The sequence below is a fragment of the Hipposideros armiger genome, unplaced genomic scaffold (assembly GCF_001890085.2).
Source record: "Hipposideros armiger isolate ML-2016 unplaced genomic scaffold, ASM189008v1 scaffold_132, whole genome shotgun sequence".
In the NCBI taxonomy this organism is placed as follows: domain Eukaryota; kingdom Metazoa; phylum Chordata; class Mammalia; order Chiroptera; family Hipposideridae; genus Hipposideros; species Hipposideros armiger.
Window position 1 is genome coordinate 131,802 of NW_017731482.1, and position 15,162 is coordinate 146,963.

Below are 15,162 nucleotides of genomic sequence, written 5' to 3' on the forward strand. Positions count from 1 at the left end.
CCAGACAGGCTCCGCCCACCGCTCCCTCCTCCCCTGCTCCCCCCTCCCCCACCCCACCCCACAAGGGCTCTTACCAAGATGACGGCTGCCACAGCCACAGTCTCCTTGTCCACCAGCGGTATGACCAGCACTGAGGGGAAGAGGGCAATAAGGTGGTCCTGCGGGGCCAGTGAGGCTCAGAGATACTGAGCTGGGACCCAGGGAGGGAGACAAAGACATAGACAGGAGAGGCTGGGACAGAGACACAGAGGGACCCAGAGACCCAGAGACAGAGAGGGGCGTCCTGAGGCAGCAACAAAAACAACCACAGCAATGACCCCTGCGTGGAAGGAAATCCCCTCACTGGACAACTTTCTTATGATCCTCCCAGCAGCCCTGAGAGGGAGGGAGGCAGGTAGAGCTGAGTACCCCTATGTTACAGATTGGGAAACTGAGGTCCAGCAAGGGGAAGTGACTTGCCCAAGATCACACAGCAAGTCAGGTCTCCTGACTCCCAGTCTTGTGCACTTTCCACATCGAGACAGAGGACAGAGACCTAGAGAGACTGAGACACGAGGCAGAGACATGGCGGACAGGGGACATGGAGAGGAAGAGAAGAAAAACAGAGACAGTGACAGCGAGAGCATGACAACAGCCACAGCCCATCTAGAAACAAGCACACACATCATCACTGCAGCCATGGGCCACAGAGCCCTAGTGTGTGCCAGGCCCTGGACACGCATTATCGTATCTGCTCCTCCTTACAACGCCCCCTCAAGGTAGGTTCTGTTGCTCCCATTTTACAGATCGGGAAATTGAGGCTCAGAGAAGTTAGTAGCACAATAGAGAGAGAATTAGATGGAGGGATTGCTACAGATATAGAGCAAAAAAAAAAAAAGGAGACCGAGAGATGAAAACAAGGGTAGAAGATAGACATGACCTGGGAAGCAGGGGTCACAGTCCCTCCCTGCCCCGTCCCGGCTTCCAGCCCTTACCTTGGGTGTCAGCAGCCAATGGGGCCACCAGCTTAGCCAAAGGCTTCCCCAGGAGGTCTGAGGGGCCCAGTCCATTGCAGCCCAGCCGCTTTCGGGAGATCACAGCCTCTCTGAAAAAAAGACATGATCCCACTTCTCAGCCTCTGGATCAAAGAGGACAGGCCCTGGCCTGGGCACACATAACAGGCTGGACCCTGCACATCTGCAGGGATCTGGACAAGTTGACCTTCTGCAGGATGGACACAGGAGGGCAAAAATAAGAGTTGGGGACCCTGACTCCCCCTGTAGAGGGGCAGGCAGCCACAGTCTGGCCTCTGGTGCCTCTTGCTGGTAGATATGTGAAAGGTACCTCAGGGCCCAGCATAAACCCCCCAGAGCAAGGAAGTCAAGGGCTCCAAGCTAGGCTGCCTAGGTTAAATCCTGCCTCGGTTACTACTTGACCTTGGGCAAGTGACCTAACCTCTCTGAGCCTCCCAGGGAGAACTAGGGTGGAGGAGAGCCAAATTCTAACCATCATCTTCTTCAGAAAACCACTGTAGACATTTTCAGTGCTAAGCACAGGAGGGGGAATCCAGAGATAATGGGCATAACTAAAGCTATTCAATTTGTGCCATGAATTCAGAATTCCCAACAATCCTCTGAATTAAATATCATCGTATTCTTCATTTTCAGGTGGAGGAACTTAAAGTGTGATGAGGTTAACCTGTCCAAGGTTATATGGCTAATAAGTGGTTGAGCCAGGATTTGAACCCAGGCAGCTGGCATCAGAGCCCATAGTCCTAACCAGTATACTTGAACCTTCCTAAAGACCTGACAGGGTATATGGGTCTCCAACAGGGGGTTGGCATGACTGTCAAGGAGGCAAAGGACATAGGTGTGATGGAGGGGAGGGGAGGTCAATTGGGAAGAATGACTTTCTCTGCCCTCACCACACATGCCCCCCCCCACCTCTGGCTCTTTCTGCTTAATTAAGTGCCTGATTTTTCACCAAATGTCACTCCCTGATGATTAATTGTCCTGGGTTCCTCATCCCTCATGCTGTCTCCACTTAATTCTGTTTATAGGAGCTGCATGACCCGGAGAAAAGAGAAGCTTGGGGAGGAGGGGGGCAGGTGCTGGAACTCCAGTGTGTGCATGTGGGGTCACTAAGGGAGCCCAGCAAAGGTCAGATAAGGAAAAGAGAGGGAGTGGCCTGCAAGCCTTCAGATCAGGAGGTCATAGCCCCTAGAGAAATCAAGAAACACAGAGGCTGAGCATCTCAGTCAAGGTCACACAGCCTTCCGAACCAGACCTGTTTGCTCCTGGCCTCTGGTTCAAAATTTACAAGAACCATCTATCAGCCCTCATACTCTGGACCTTTAGGTTCCGGGTGTGCTGGGCTCCAGCTCTGGGCTGTCTGACTGTGCCAATCACCCCAGGAAGGAATAGGGATCTAGGGTGGCAGGAAGGCAACAGCAACCACTTTTCCTGATGACTAAATTGATAAAGGGGCTTCATGGAGCCAGAGGGCTGGCCTTGGTGACTCTCAGCCAAACTCCCTCTTGTGGACCCCACCCTGCCACTTGGCCTGGGACGATCTGGTTATTGGGCAGCCACAAGGTGGCGCTAGCCCCTGCATTGCTGGTCGGTGAGAGCCGAAGCTTCATTGCCACTGACCCCAACTCTCCACTTCCAACACCCTGCAGCCCAGGGCTGCCTTGGCCTCTCCCTCCTCCACTCCCCATCCCCAGAGACCCTGATGAAGAAATCTGCCCTGCCCTCAGCTTTTCTTCTCTTCTACGCAAAACTCTTTCTGTGCTCATGGACTCCAGAGTCTCCAGCTCCCCCTCTCATGAGCTCCAGACCCCAGATACCCAAAGGATTCCTGGAGGCTTTCCCTGGATGTCCCTGAGGTTGTCAAAAGCACCCAGTCCTAATCTGAACTTACCCTTGCCACCAGTAGCCCCAAAGTATCACAGTCATCCACGGGGTCCTTGTGGCTTGCCCACAAACTGTCCTAGCTGCCTTCCTCTGCCTCCCCACCCCCAGCCAATGGGTGAGTCGCCTCCTGTGCGTCTCTCACAAATGTCCCCCACTTTCCATGCCCAAGGCACTGCCCAGCTCTAACAGAGCCACCTTTCCCCTGACCCTGCAACAGCCACTCCCCTTGCCTCCTGCCTTCTGCCTGGTCCCTTAAATCCATTCTCCATACCAGAGCCAGAGCAGGTTTTCTCTAAAATACTTATGGGAACATTCTACGTGAAGTCTTTCATTCCACAGAGTATTTATTTGGGGTCCTTCTGGGTCAGGTTCGGTACTGAGGACTGAGATGAGAAGAGGAGTCAGGCATATGTCTGACTCCAGGAGTCCCAATGTTGTGCAGGGACTGACATGCAGACCCATGCCTGAGGGCAGGAGTGAGAACTGAAAAAAGGAGGAAGAGAGTGCGCAGCCAACCTAGGTGCAGGACAGAAGTGGGGTCAGAGAAGGCTTCCTGGAGGAGGAGATGCCTGAGTCCTAAATGAAGTGCAGAGGTTCTCAAGGCAACAGGAAGGGATGTGCAGGCAGAGGGAACTGTGTGTGCAAAGGCTTGGAGGAGAAAAATAGTCTGCTGGATGGTCCAACGGCAAGGAGGTTGGTGCGGTTGGACCGCAAGGAACAAGTCTGAGGGGGGCCAGGGCCTTGAGGAGCTGGGCTTGATCCTGAGGGCAGTAGGAACCCCAGGATGGACTTGAGCAGGGGAAGGTCAAGGTCAAGTTTGATTGCTGGCTGCCAGGTAAAACTCACTAGACAGGGAGAATCTGAGAGACAGGAAACCCAGGCTCAGTGAGTGCTCCATAGTCTCAGGGGTCCCTGGACAGCAGAGGAGAGGCTAGTCTGGGGCAGGTCATCCTTGACTGGGCGCAGATCTCTCACCGTGCTGGGGCCTCCAAGGATCCTCAACCCTCAAGAGTCCCGCAGCCTAGCACCTTGCTCTGCAACCTGCCGTCCCTGGCCCAGCCACATCCCATGGCCTCAGGCAGGGCTATGCCAGGCCATGCTCACTTCACCCCACCCCCATTGGAGCCCTTTTCCTCTGCTGCACCCTTCCCAGAACTGCTGTCTCCCCTCCAGATGGAGCTTCATCTACTGCTCGCACCCCAAGATGGCTCTCCCTTCAACTCGGAGCCCCCACCTTGCCTCCTTTCCCCTCTTGACACCCCTGCCCCTGCCCCCACACCAGGCTGACGGTGGAGGGTGAGGGGCCGCCATACCCCAGGGCCAGCTGTCCAGGTTAAAGGCTAATGACTCAGCCCTGGGCGCCCGGGTGGTCATGATCTGCCCCAGTGAAGATAAAGACAGATGGGCGCAGAGTGGAGAGAGGAAGGGGTGTGGATTTTATGATGGTTCCATCCCTTTAACAACTATTTGTTCAGGGGAAAGAGTAGAAGGAAAGGCTTTCTGTTGGTGGGGTCAATGGCCTGGAAAGAGCTGGGTGCCCAGGCCCCCTTCTGCTCCTCTGAGCCCCTTCTTTGGTGTTGCCCTTGCTCCTTTACTGACACCCCCCCCCCGCAATCTTGATCTGATCTGTCATCTATCTGGGAGACAAATTATGGCTCAAGCCAGGACCTAGTCCCTCCTCTCCCTCTCCCTCTACGGGAGTGTGAGACTCCAGAGATGGAGACGAACAATTCCCTGTGTCCCTCGAAATAAATCAGAGGGACAGACAGATTCTGCAGTGAGAGGGGACCAGGCCAGCCCTGAGGAAAAAATTTCCCTAAGTGGAAGCGGAGGAGACAACCAGCTGGGGCTGGTGTGGGCGGTGTCTCCATTGCAGCTGAAAGGCCCCCGTTTTGCTGCACTCAGCAGAGGATAATCAGAGGCTTTAAGATGCAGGAGACACAATATGAAGAGGAAGGCAGCAAGGCTGGGGACTGAAATAGGCTAGGAGATAGAGGCGGAACACCAAGAAGACGGAGGTGACCCTTCCAGAAGCCCTTTACCCTGGCAGCCCTCCAGGGTTCGCCCCCTTCCCGCCCTGAGGCCCCTTGCAGAATCCAGAGCTGGACCAGCCCTCAGATGGCACAGTGTCCGATCCTGTCATCTCACAGAAGTGTAAACTGAGGCCCAGAGAGATCGCATAAGATTGTAATTGCAGCCATATGGTCCTGGATCCCAGATCTCCTAATTACCAGCCTAGGGTTCTGCTTGTGGATAGACCTACCCCCTGGGAGAGGCCACTATGGCCCAGTAACCTTTTCTGATAATTGGATCCTCCTTAGTACCAGGGAACTATGGGGCAGGCATCCTAAAGGGCCTCTGGGTGGCCATGGAAGATAAGTGAAAAGTGGGCTGCTCGAGATGGAGATGGGGAAGGACTCTGCAGGGGAGGAGCACAGCAAGCACAGGGAGGCAGGAAACCCAAAACACACTGGGGGATGAAACTGGGTGTCTATGAACGTGAGGCATGGTAGGGGCACTTGCAGGAGGGGCTGGGTAGCTGGTGTCCGCCTCGATGTCCCCATGGTCTATCCCATTCTCCACCCTGCCTCCCCACACCACCCTTCCTCCATTCTCTGCCCTTCCCCTTGGTCCTTATCTGTCTTTATGATCCGCCTCCACTTCACACCTGCTGCTGTTTGCCAGCCCTCCAGGGTTTCCCGGAGGAGCAGCCCTGGCACTGGGTACTGCCAGAGCCCCAGGCTCCACCTCAGCTAGAGCAGGTGCCTCGGCCTCCTGATGGGGCCAGAGCCACAGAGGTCACCACCAGAAGGACCCTGTACCCAACCCCACCCACTTCCTAGGAAAAGAGACTGAGGCCAGGAGGGGAGAAATTTTGTCAAGGTCACCCGCTGAGTAAATATTTATGTTGGGACTTGGGGCTAGAGGGCCGCCAGCAATTTCTGAGCTCCTACTGTGTGCTGGGCACTGCACTAAGCACGAGGCATCTCTTAACTCACTAAGCCTATAGACAGATCCTGTGATCTGTTGTCTCCAGAAAACAGGTTTGGAAGAGGACAGGTCAGGCAGGGATGGGGCCGGGCTAGAATGCAGGCTTGCCTGACTCCCATTCCAGTGCGCTTCCCTTCCCCACATACCTAGGTCTCAGCCCTAGTGGAGGAGGTGGGCTCACCACCAGACGTGGGGGTTTGGGGGCACAGCGCAGATTTCATCCCCAATCCTTGCTGGCCTGAGTGAACTTTGATCTCTGTCTCCCCGATGCTGCTGCATCACCCCTCACCCTCCTCACCTCCTCACCTCTTCACCTCCTCAGCCACCTAGGATTTTGAGCCCTGTCTGCCAGCAGGCACTTGCCTCCCCATCTCCACTGAACTCTGGGCTAATTGCATTGGAACATTCACTCTTAATTGTCTTCTTTTGTTGTTGTACCTTTTCACTGATCTGAAGCAGCTGGGGGTTCGGGGATACAGAAAGGGCTGCCCGGAGCCCACTCCAGAATGCCTGGATTGCAGACCCAGCAGCAGAAAGCCTGCGGGGGGCATTTGCAGGCTCAGAGGGGCAGAGTGAACCCCACAGGATGCTTTCTCCACTTTCAGAGCCCATTTTCCTGCACCCTCTCCCAGGAAGGCCTTCCCAGCCACTTTGAGGAAAGTTCCTGGGTGGGGAAAGCTCCTACTAAGCAAAGTTCTTAAGAATTAGAAGAGGAGAAAAGGGGAGATTATAGCATTTTTCTTTGCCTTAAGATTCCAAAGACCTTCCATCCCTATCCTGCCATCTTACAGGTGGGACAGTAGTGGCCAGAGAGGGGCACAGTTAGCTTGATTCACAGAGTCCTTGAGAGGAGGAGTTGTCAGGAGATGCTGCAGGGGAAAATGTCACCTACCACCCATCCCACGGGAAATCAAATGGGAGAACAGGAGGTGGGAAGGCTCTGGGCTATTAGAGAGGCACCAGCCCCGTCCACAGGCAGGGCTGGGGGAGAGACCAGCATCCAGGATTCCAGGGTGCCAAGTGCCAGGAGGGACCTCAGGACCACCAACACCCCCAGCCGCAGGACCTCCAGCATCCCCTAACAGCAGTTCTTTACAAGGCCTCTGTGAAAGGTAAGTGTCACGCCAGCCTTAGCGACTACCTGAAAAAGCCGCAGCTCTGGACCTGTTGGCCTGTTGGAAAAGCTCTGCCCCAGAGAGTGGAGCTCTGCCTTCTAGTAACACCTGCCTCCCGGTGCCCAATCAGCCCCCAGTTCCAGAGCCAGTGTTACCTGGCCCTAGATGGCTCTGCAGGGCTTAGAAGGCAGTGAGCACGTCCTCCGTGCCCTGACCTCCCCTGGACCAGCACTCCTGCCCATCAATACTTTCTCATCTGACAACTTCCACTTCCCGTGATTGTCTCCTGAATGGCCAGGAGCCAAGAGACCTGTCCCAGGCCTGGCTCTGCCTCGCACCATGTATGTGGTGTTGGATATATCTCATGATGTTTGCCCATCTGGAAAATAAGGAGGCTGAATTCAATAGGCTCAGAGATGTCAGGGGACCACAGGGCACTGAGCCCAGGTTCCTAAAGTCAGTCATTCCAACATTCTATCATAATGAAAACAAAACCAGACATTTAGCATTCATTATGGACACAGTTTTAAGTGCTTTCCATGTGTTAAACTCATTTAATCCTCCCAACAACCCTATGAGATAAGTACTATTATTATCACCATTTCACAAACAGGAAAACCTAGGCACAGAGAGGTTGAGCGCCTTGTCCTAGGTTATAAAACTAGTAACCAGGCAGCTAGGATTTGAATCTAGGCAGTTGAGCTCCAGGACCCACAGCAGGATACTGCCTCTGAGCAACCTGTTCTCAGGTACCACATGCTCCTGTAGGCCCAGCATTCAGTGATTCCGAATTCTGTGATTCCGTGAGAACCTTCCGGGCAGTTCTCATAGCCTGCTGGGGTTCTAACTGATAAACTGTGGCCCTGACATTCTCAGACTCAGCTTTGAGGAGTCTGCAGCAATTTAGAAGAGCTCTCTCAAAGAAAATCTGCCAGCTGGCACTTTCCCTATGCTGTCCATTCCCCCAACCCAGGCATTGCTTCTCCCCTCTATACTGGAGTAAATGCCCTGGCCAAGGAAACCCCCACCTGTCCGAGAGGGTGAGTTCAAGGTTGGATGGGGAGGGTCAGACCAGATGACCTTGGAAGGTGCCCCAGGCCTGAGATCCTTGACCATGTGAGAGCTCAGTAGGATGAAGAATGGCTTACCGGACTTTCCCCTCTTGGGGCAGCTCATGGGGAGGGTCCTCACACACCAGCCGGGACTCCTTGTCCAGCAGGTAGGTATAGACAGTCTCCTAGGACAGAAGGCACTCGTCAGACCATGAGGAGAGGCCCTCCCTGCTGCCCAGTTCCAGCCTGCACTCCCTGTGGGAGAGGGCTCAGGCATTTGTTTATTTTTACTTCCCAGGTGACGCTAATGTGCAGTCAGGGTAGAAAACAACCCCCTTATGAACTTAGCACCTCACCTTTTTCTCTTGGAGGGCGTTCTGGGCAGGCAGAGATCCATGATCCTGCCGGCTTTTCTTACCTCTCACCCCAAATCCAAGGTGCTAGAAAGAGGGTCTGAAGGGCTGAAGGTGCAGACAAATCCCCCACCCTCACCCCAGGGTATTTCCTTGCCATGACTTCAGCCTCAGCAAACAATAACTGAGTGTCCACTCAGGGCCCTGCTGCAGGAGGGGCTCAGAATGCCCCCGGAAGCTTCCCTCCTACCTTGGAGACACAAACAACTCTACAAGAAACCACACGCCATGACCCAAGCTGAGAAGGCTTCCTGGAGGAAGTGACCTTAAAGCTGTAACTGGAGTGGGAATTAGACACATTCAGGGAGTGGGTGAGGCACAGGAGAATGGCTTCTGGGCTGAGTAGCAGGCATGTAGGTGTGAGAGCACTGAACATTTATGGGACTGACAGTGAGGGCAGGGGGCACGGGAGGTGGGCTTGGGGTTGGCAGGGGCTGAGCTGGAAGGGCCTGTAAATCAAGCCGGGGGCGGGGCAGGGGGATGCCAGGGGCTGCTGCTGGGTGGAAGCGGGGTGGGGTGAGCTCTGAGAGAGCAAGAGTAATTTGTATTATGGAATGATCACTCCCTAGAGTGAGACCAAAGCTTGTCAAGTCTTCGGTTTGTCAATCCAACCTCCCCAAGGGCCCAGAGCAGTCTCGGCCTCAGTACCAGGCCATGTCTTAGAAGAAGCAGTTGTCCTCACTGACCCACAGGCAAAAAAATCTACATTTCCTCCAGACAGGACTGGCTACCCTTAGGGCTCCAGAGCCAACTCCAGTTCAGCACACAGCCTTGCAGAGCATATGCACTGCCCACACTAGTGTGACGAGGCAATCCCAGGTGCCAGTGCTATCCAGGAGAGTCTGTGCCCCACGCATGGGGCACCCACATGCCCAGCGAAGTACCCCAAGGGGCATTGTTTTCTCAGTGGGAGAATACAGAGCTCTTTTCTCTGCTGATGGTAACAAGGAGGGCTTCTGGAGGAGGTGACGTTGGAGCTAGATGTTGAAGGCCCATCCTCAGTAAGTGTGGAATCCTTCTCAGCAGAAGCAGTTGCCTTTTGCGACTGTGAGTATCCACAATCCTGCTTATTCCCAACCAGCCCCCACCCTCTCCCAATCCCCAGGAGATGGCCCAGTCCTCCTTCCAGAGAACCTGAGCCAGACACAGTGGTGGTGTGGGCTGCGAATGACAGGGCCTGAGTGAGAGGGGAGCGAGACGGGCAGACAAAGGCAAGGCCTGGAGCCCCGTAGTCCTCCTGGGCGAGGGTTTAGGTGGTGAGTTCAGGGACAAAGAAATCAGTGGAAAGGAGGCCACCTACTCCTCATCTATATCCAGCCTCCTTCTTATCATCCGGCCCTTTCAGCAGCCTGGGAGTGGCCTGTGGGATTTGTCCCAAAGTGGGTAAGAGACTCCTCAGTACCTAGGGTCACACAGAGAGTCCTGCCCTGACAGAGAGGGGTGGACGCTCCCGGGGTGGGGAGGCAGGGAGGACAGCCCCTCACTTCACTTCCGGCGTCCATCTGCCGCCCACCCCCTCACTCTCAGCCCTCTGGGTTAAAATTAGCTGAGCTCATTGGAGAGAAGGAGGGAACCGTTTCAGGCACATCAGCACCATCTGCATTTGGGGCTGCCTGCCACAATGGGTGCTGATGAGGGAGCCAGATGCCTGTGGCTGTCCTCACTGGGGCAGGGGAAGGGGGATGGGGGGAGGGTTTAGGGAGAGCCCCTCCCCCACTTCCCCTTCTCTCTGGGGGCAGAACAGACCTGCCATCTCCCTCCACCTCCCTGGGGACAAAGCAGACCTCCCATCTCCCCACCCCTCTTCGGGGGCTGAGCCCCTCCATGCAATGCAGCCAAAGTCAGGGTTTCCCTAGCTCATACACATCTCTCGAATGGGCCAAGGTAGACATTACCCACTGTTCCAGGAACCGGTGTTTCCTGGACCACAACTGTCTTCCCAGCCCCCAGCTTTGGGGATACAATTAATCCAGTGCAGGGCATTTATGCTGGCACAGCTGGGCACCCTGCCTGTGAAGGCCTGGCCAGCCACCTCCTCCTCCCCTACCCAGGACAACCTCAATGGCCACAGGGGGACTGGGGCAGCCTTGCAGACACTGACCTGCCAACCTCCAAACCCTCTCGTTTCCAGATGTTTTTCCACCTCCAGCCAGATGTTGCCTCAGTTCCATCCTTCTCCAGGAGGATTTATTTTTGGGTGCCATCACACCACCCACTTCCTTCCAATTTCATGCTCAATAAAGCTCACTCATTAGCCCTCCTCCTGGGCTCTGAACTTCTAGGTTTTGACAAGGCAGAGTTGAGGAGAGGGAATGGGGGTGCTTAGGTGCCAAGCCCCACTTATCCCTGTGATGCTATGTGACCTTGGGGGAAGCACCCACCTTCTGTGGGCCTCAGGTGGTTCACACATCAAGCAGACTCAGACACAATGGGCCCTGGGTGTGGGGGAATCACCTTCCAAATTACCCTGATTTCCTGGAGCAGAGGTTGCCCTTGGCTGGTATCGAGCAGAGTCCTCATTCCAGGCTATGGAAACTCCACTTAGGCATCTTCTCCTCTAGTAAGTCTGCCATGCCCCTTCGGCTGGGTCACAACCCCCGCCCCTCCCTCTCTCTGGCACAACTGGGACACTGCTGCTTTGGGTCTGGAGGGCCAGTTTATTCATTCTACTGCCTAAAGGATGAACAGCGGCCATTGGAGCCAGGTTGAGGACTAGCCTGGGGTAGCTGATGAGTGGCACAGTTTCCTCACCAAGACACTCTGGGTCAGGCAAGCATGGTGACCAGGTGACCATGGCCCAGGCAACTACCTTCCACGTGCCCCAATCTTCAACCTCATTCATGGTGTTGGAATGGATTAGAGAGACGCTTAAAGGTTTCTAGAGGCCATCTTGTCTAGCCTCCTGTCTCCAGGAAGGACACTTTTACTCGGCACAGATTCATTCATCAAGGCTGAGCCCCATTCCAGCACCTTCTAGACCTGGCATCAAAGAAGTTCTTCTGCAAGTGTGCCCTCACCCCTCCTGCTGTACATATTCCAAAGCCCACCTGATGCCACTATGTCCTGGCTGTTATCCTAAGTGAATCCATTCTGTTATCTGAGACATGATCTTCTCAGTTAAGGTCAAAGGCCCCTCCTGTCTCAGACATTCCAGGATTCCTATGTAAATTCATTCTTTGGGGCTTAGCTTCAAGCCCTCCTCCTCCAGGAAGCCCTCTCTGAACACTCAACTAAACCCTTCACTTCCCCATAAGAGTCCTCTGGGCAGGGACCCTGCCTCTTCCTTCCTTCTTGACCTGATATGCGGTACAGCAAGGGGCTGGGCAAAAGTCTGGAGGGCGGGGCAGGGGAAATGGGAGGCCAGGCACCTACCACTCTGGGGAGCACAGCTGAGAAGGCCTCCTTGACAGCCCGGTGCAAGCCTGCAATGTCGATGACAGAGCCCAGGCTCAGCAAAGCATCCTGGAAGAGAGGAAATGGCAGTGAGGACCTTTGTCAGGCAGGTCTGGGCCACCCAATCTGGGCACAAACTCCCAGCTTAAACCAGAGCCCAAGGCTCTCAGACACAGGAACCCCAGGATCTTAGGATCTCAGAATCCAACAGGTCTTAAGGCCCTAGAATGTCCAAGTCCCATCATCTTACAGATAGGGAAACAGGGACTCAGAAAAGGGCCAGGGACCTAGCAAAGAACTCACAGTGAGTCAAGGGGTCATGTGTAGCCTAAATCTCAGGTCTTTTATCCTTTAGCCAAGGACAACCCTGGCATAGTAGAGAAAGCACAAGCTTCCACACTAAAACAAGGCAAAACAAGCAAACAAAACAACCCCCAGTTTTGAATCCTAGATGCACTATTTAGTAGCAATGCATGCCTTGGTCAAGTCACTGAATCAGTCTTCTATCTATAAATTGAAGGCAACTGTGGCCATTTCCCCCTACAGGCTGATAGGAAGATAAAGTGAAACTGAACTCGAAAAGTGCCTCCCAGATTACCCACACAGAGTAGGTGCTCAGCTAAATAGCTGCTGAATCTGGGTCCTACTCAGTTTCCCCAAGAGGGAGGTGCTCTCATCCAGCCTCACCTTGCGAGGGGCTGGATTGGGAGTAGCAAGAGTCCAAACGGTGCGAAAGCCCACAAAGTGGGAGAAACACAGTTGGGCCAGCCCCTGGCAAGATAGCAGGGGAAGGAGAAGTCAGCCTTGACTGCCTCACAGCCTTCCCGTTCCAGGAATAGGCCACGTCCTTGGAGAGCCGGAACAGAAACAAGAAAGGTCCCTGCTTCTCGCTCTATTAACTTAGCCAGAGCCATGGCGATCAAAGAGAAAGGTAATGTAACGGGATCCAGGGCCAAGGCAAGATCGTGACTCATAGTGTTCCCTCAGCCATGCCCTTCCCACTAGCCCTTGGAAGTTCTTTCCGATGTCTTCCCTGAGGATGGCTGGGTCTCGGTTCAAAAAACAAAGCGATTATCTACAGGATGAAGGAGACATGGCTTGGCCATGTGAAAATTATATGAGGTTGAGGGTCTTAGCGAACCACAAGCTCAGCATGAGCCCCTCGTGTATGTATGGCTGGTAATACATTAAAATGCTGAAACTGCAGGCCATATTTTTATAAAGAGCCATTAACCTGAATAGAGAAGATGACAGTTCCGCTACTTCTATAGGCTGATTAGACCATCTCCAGTGCATTGTGTCCCAGGTGAGGACAAGATGAGACTCAAGAGTAAGAAGGGAACTGGAAACCAAGTCCTACATGTGACTAAGACTGGAGAATCTAGGGGTGCCTAGCCTAAAGCAGAGCAGACCCAGAGGTCTCAGTCTTTGACTCCAATCTCTCAGGCTCTTCTGAGCAGGGGAGGCTGGATTTCACAGGTAATTGCCCTTGGGCAAATAGGATAAAGGACCTTCTTCCAGGCAAAGCCATGCTATGTAGGCAGAGGCTACCAGGCGAGAGGGAGGAAGTGAGCTCCCCATCTCTGAAGGTGTGCAAGAATGGGCTAAATGCCCATTTTTCAGAGAGACTACAGAGAGGAGTCCTGCAGTGGCATCCAGACTCAAGCTCCAAATTTCACCCTGTGTCTCCTTAGCTTGTTTCCTCCCTACCCCGCTCCATCCCAGCCCAGTGTTGCCAGGAGGGGAAAGCAGTGGACTTTCTCCCCGAATGCTTACTTAGCGTTGCTTTCCTCAAAGCCCAGCCTCCCTTTTGATCCCTCCCAATGCTCAAGAATGAAGACACATTTTGATCATAGAGTTATGTCTCTGCCCTCGAACAGAAGCTGCTGCTTCCAAACAATACAACCCCCAAACTGGAACAATTGTCCTTAGGTGCACCTCATCACAGGGCACTCACCCCCAGCACCACACCTATCAGCCACACAGCCACAGGTCTTCACACCCTCACAGAAACACCCAGCGTGCCTTCAGGCACCTTCCCGGGATGCACGCAAGCTCACACAGGTGCAGCTGTTTCCTTACGGATTCACAGGGCCAGAGCTCAGAAACACCTGCCCACATAATAGACATGTAGGCTATTTGGGCCTTTCGAGGTCAATTCTGCAGACTAAAGAGTGGAGGGAGAGCTGATGCCTCAGATAATCCCGAAATAAAGTCTGCCACCCCAGGCTCCTCAGACTGGGGTTTCCAAGGCAGGGCCCTAGGAGGTGGTGCTGGGTTAGTTAGGTCTGCTCCCGGCTGGAAAATGGGGAGGTGGACAAGCTGAGTGCTGAGGGGCCCTACCCTGCAGTGGAGTTTGATATGTGGGTGATGTGGAAGTTGGAGAAGAGGGACCAAGGTGATGGACTGATCCCTGATGTAGGGAAAGAAATTTTTCTAAGCCATGGGCTTGGGACAGCTAAGTCTCCCCATTTGACAGATGAGGAAACTGAGACTTAAAGAGAAGCGATGCCCCATCTGTGGTCAGCCAGGCAGTCAGGGCAGAGCCAGGTCCAGAGCCCAAGTCTCTAGATCTCCAGGCTGTGTCTGCCTCCTGCTCTGCGCGTGACCCCCAGCTCCCGCCCCAGTGGGCTTAGAGAGAATAATCTGTCCTTTGTTCTGATTGGTGGGCTCCTTCACCTGCCCTTTACTTGGATTGGGGGAATGCCCTGACCTGTCCTTTACTGGAATTGGTGGGTGCCCATCTGGCCTTTGTTCTGATTGGTCAATTTTCTGTGACTCTTTAGGCTAAGGGCATGATAATGGTGGTGAAGGGGGAATGAAATAGGAAACTTGGGGAGAGTCAGGGCAGCAGCAGGGAGGGGGCTTCACATCCTGAGTCAGAGTGGGCTGGATGCAGATATGGCCGATGAAGCCTGGGGCTCTCTGCCCGGCATCCTTCTGTCCATCCACTTCGTGGCCTTGCCCCGCCCACCCCAGAAGTAATGGGTGTTGGGTGCAGAACTGCAGCTGGGAAGGGCCACTTCAAACCAGGCCCACAAAAGTTTCTTGAAGGCTTGCTGAAATGCCACCTCCTCCCTGAATCTTCCCCAGATACCAAAGCAATCTCACCTCCAATGCATCAACTCAGGAAGGAAATGGCTCAAATTTCAAAGCCCATGCAGTGGGACTCAGAGAGCACTGTGGCTGCCCCAGTGTATGGAGGAGAGAATCAGTGAGGAGCAGCTGAGAATGGGAAGGGTGGAGATTCCCAGATGGGAGGCACAGAAGGGGAACTAATGCAGCTCAAGTCAGGGACTAGAGC

The 15,162-nt window shown here is 54.1% G+C and overlaps 1 protein-coding gene across 1 annotated transcript in view; it reads right to left on the reverse strand.

Moving 5' to 3' along the window:
* PDE2A (phosphodiesterase 2A) overlaps nt 1–15,162 on the reverse strand; it is a 106,433-nt gene that overhangs the window by 27,671 nt on the left and 63,600 nt on the right. The window contains exons 3-6 of the mRNA XM_019649322.1: nt 11,838–11,927; nt 8,149–8,237; nt 975–1,084; nt 75–130 (exon numbers count right to left, since the gene is read on the reverse strand). Of these exons, the coding sequence (XP_019504867.1) occupies nt 75–130; nt 975–1,084; nt 8,149–8,237; nt 11,838–11,927 (345 nt within the window). The remainder of the gene's footprint in view (nt 1–74; nt 131–974; nt 1,085–8,148; nt 8,238–11,837; nt 11,928–15,162) is intronic.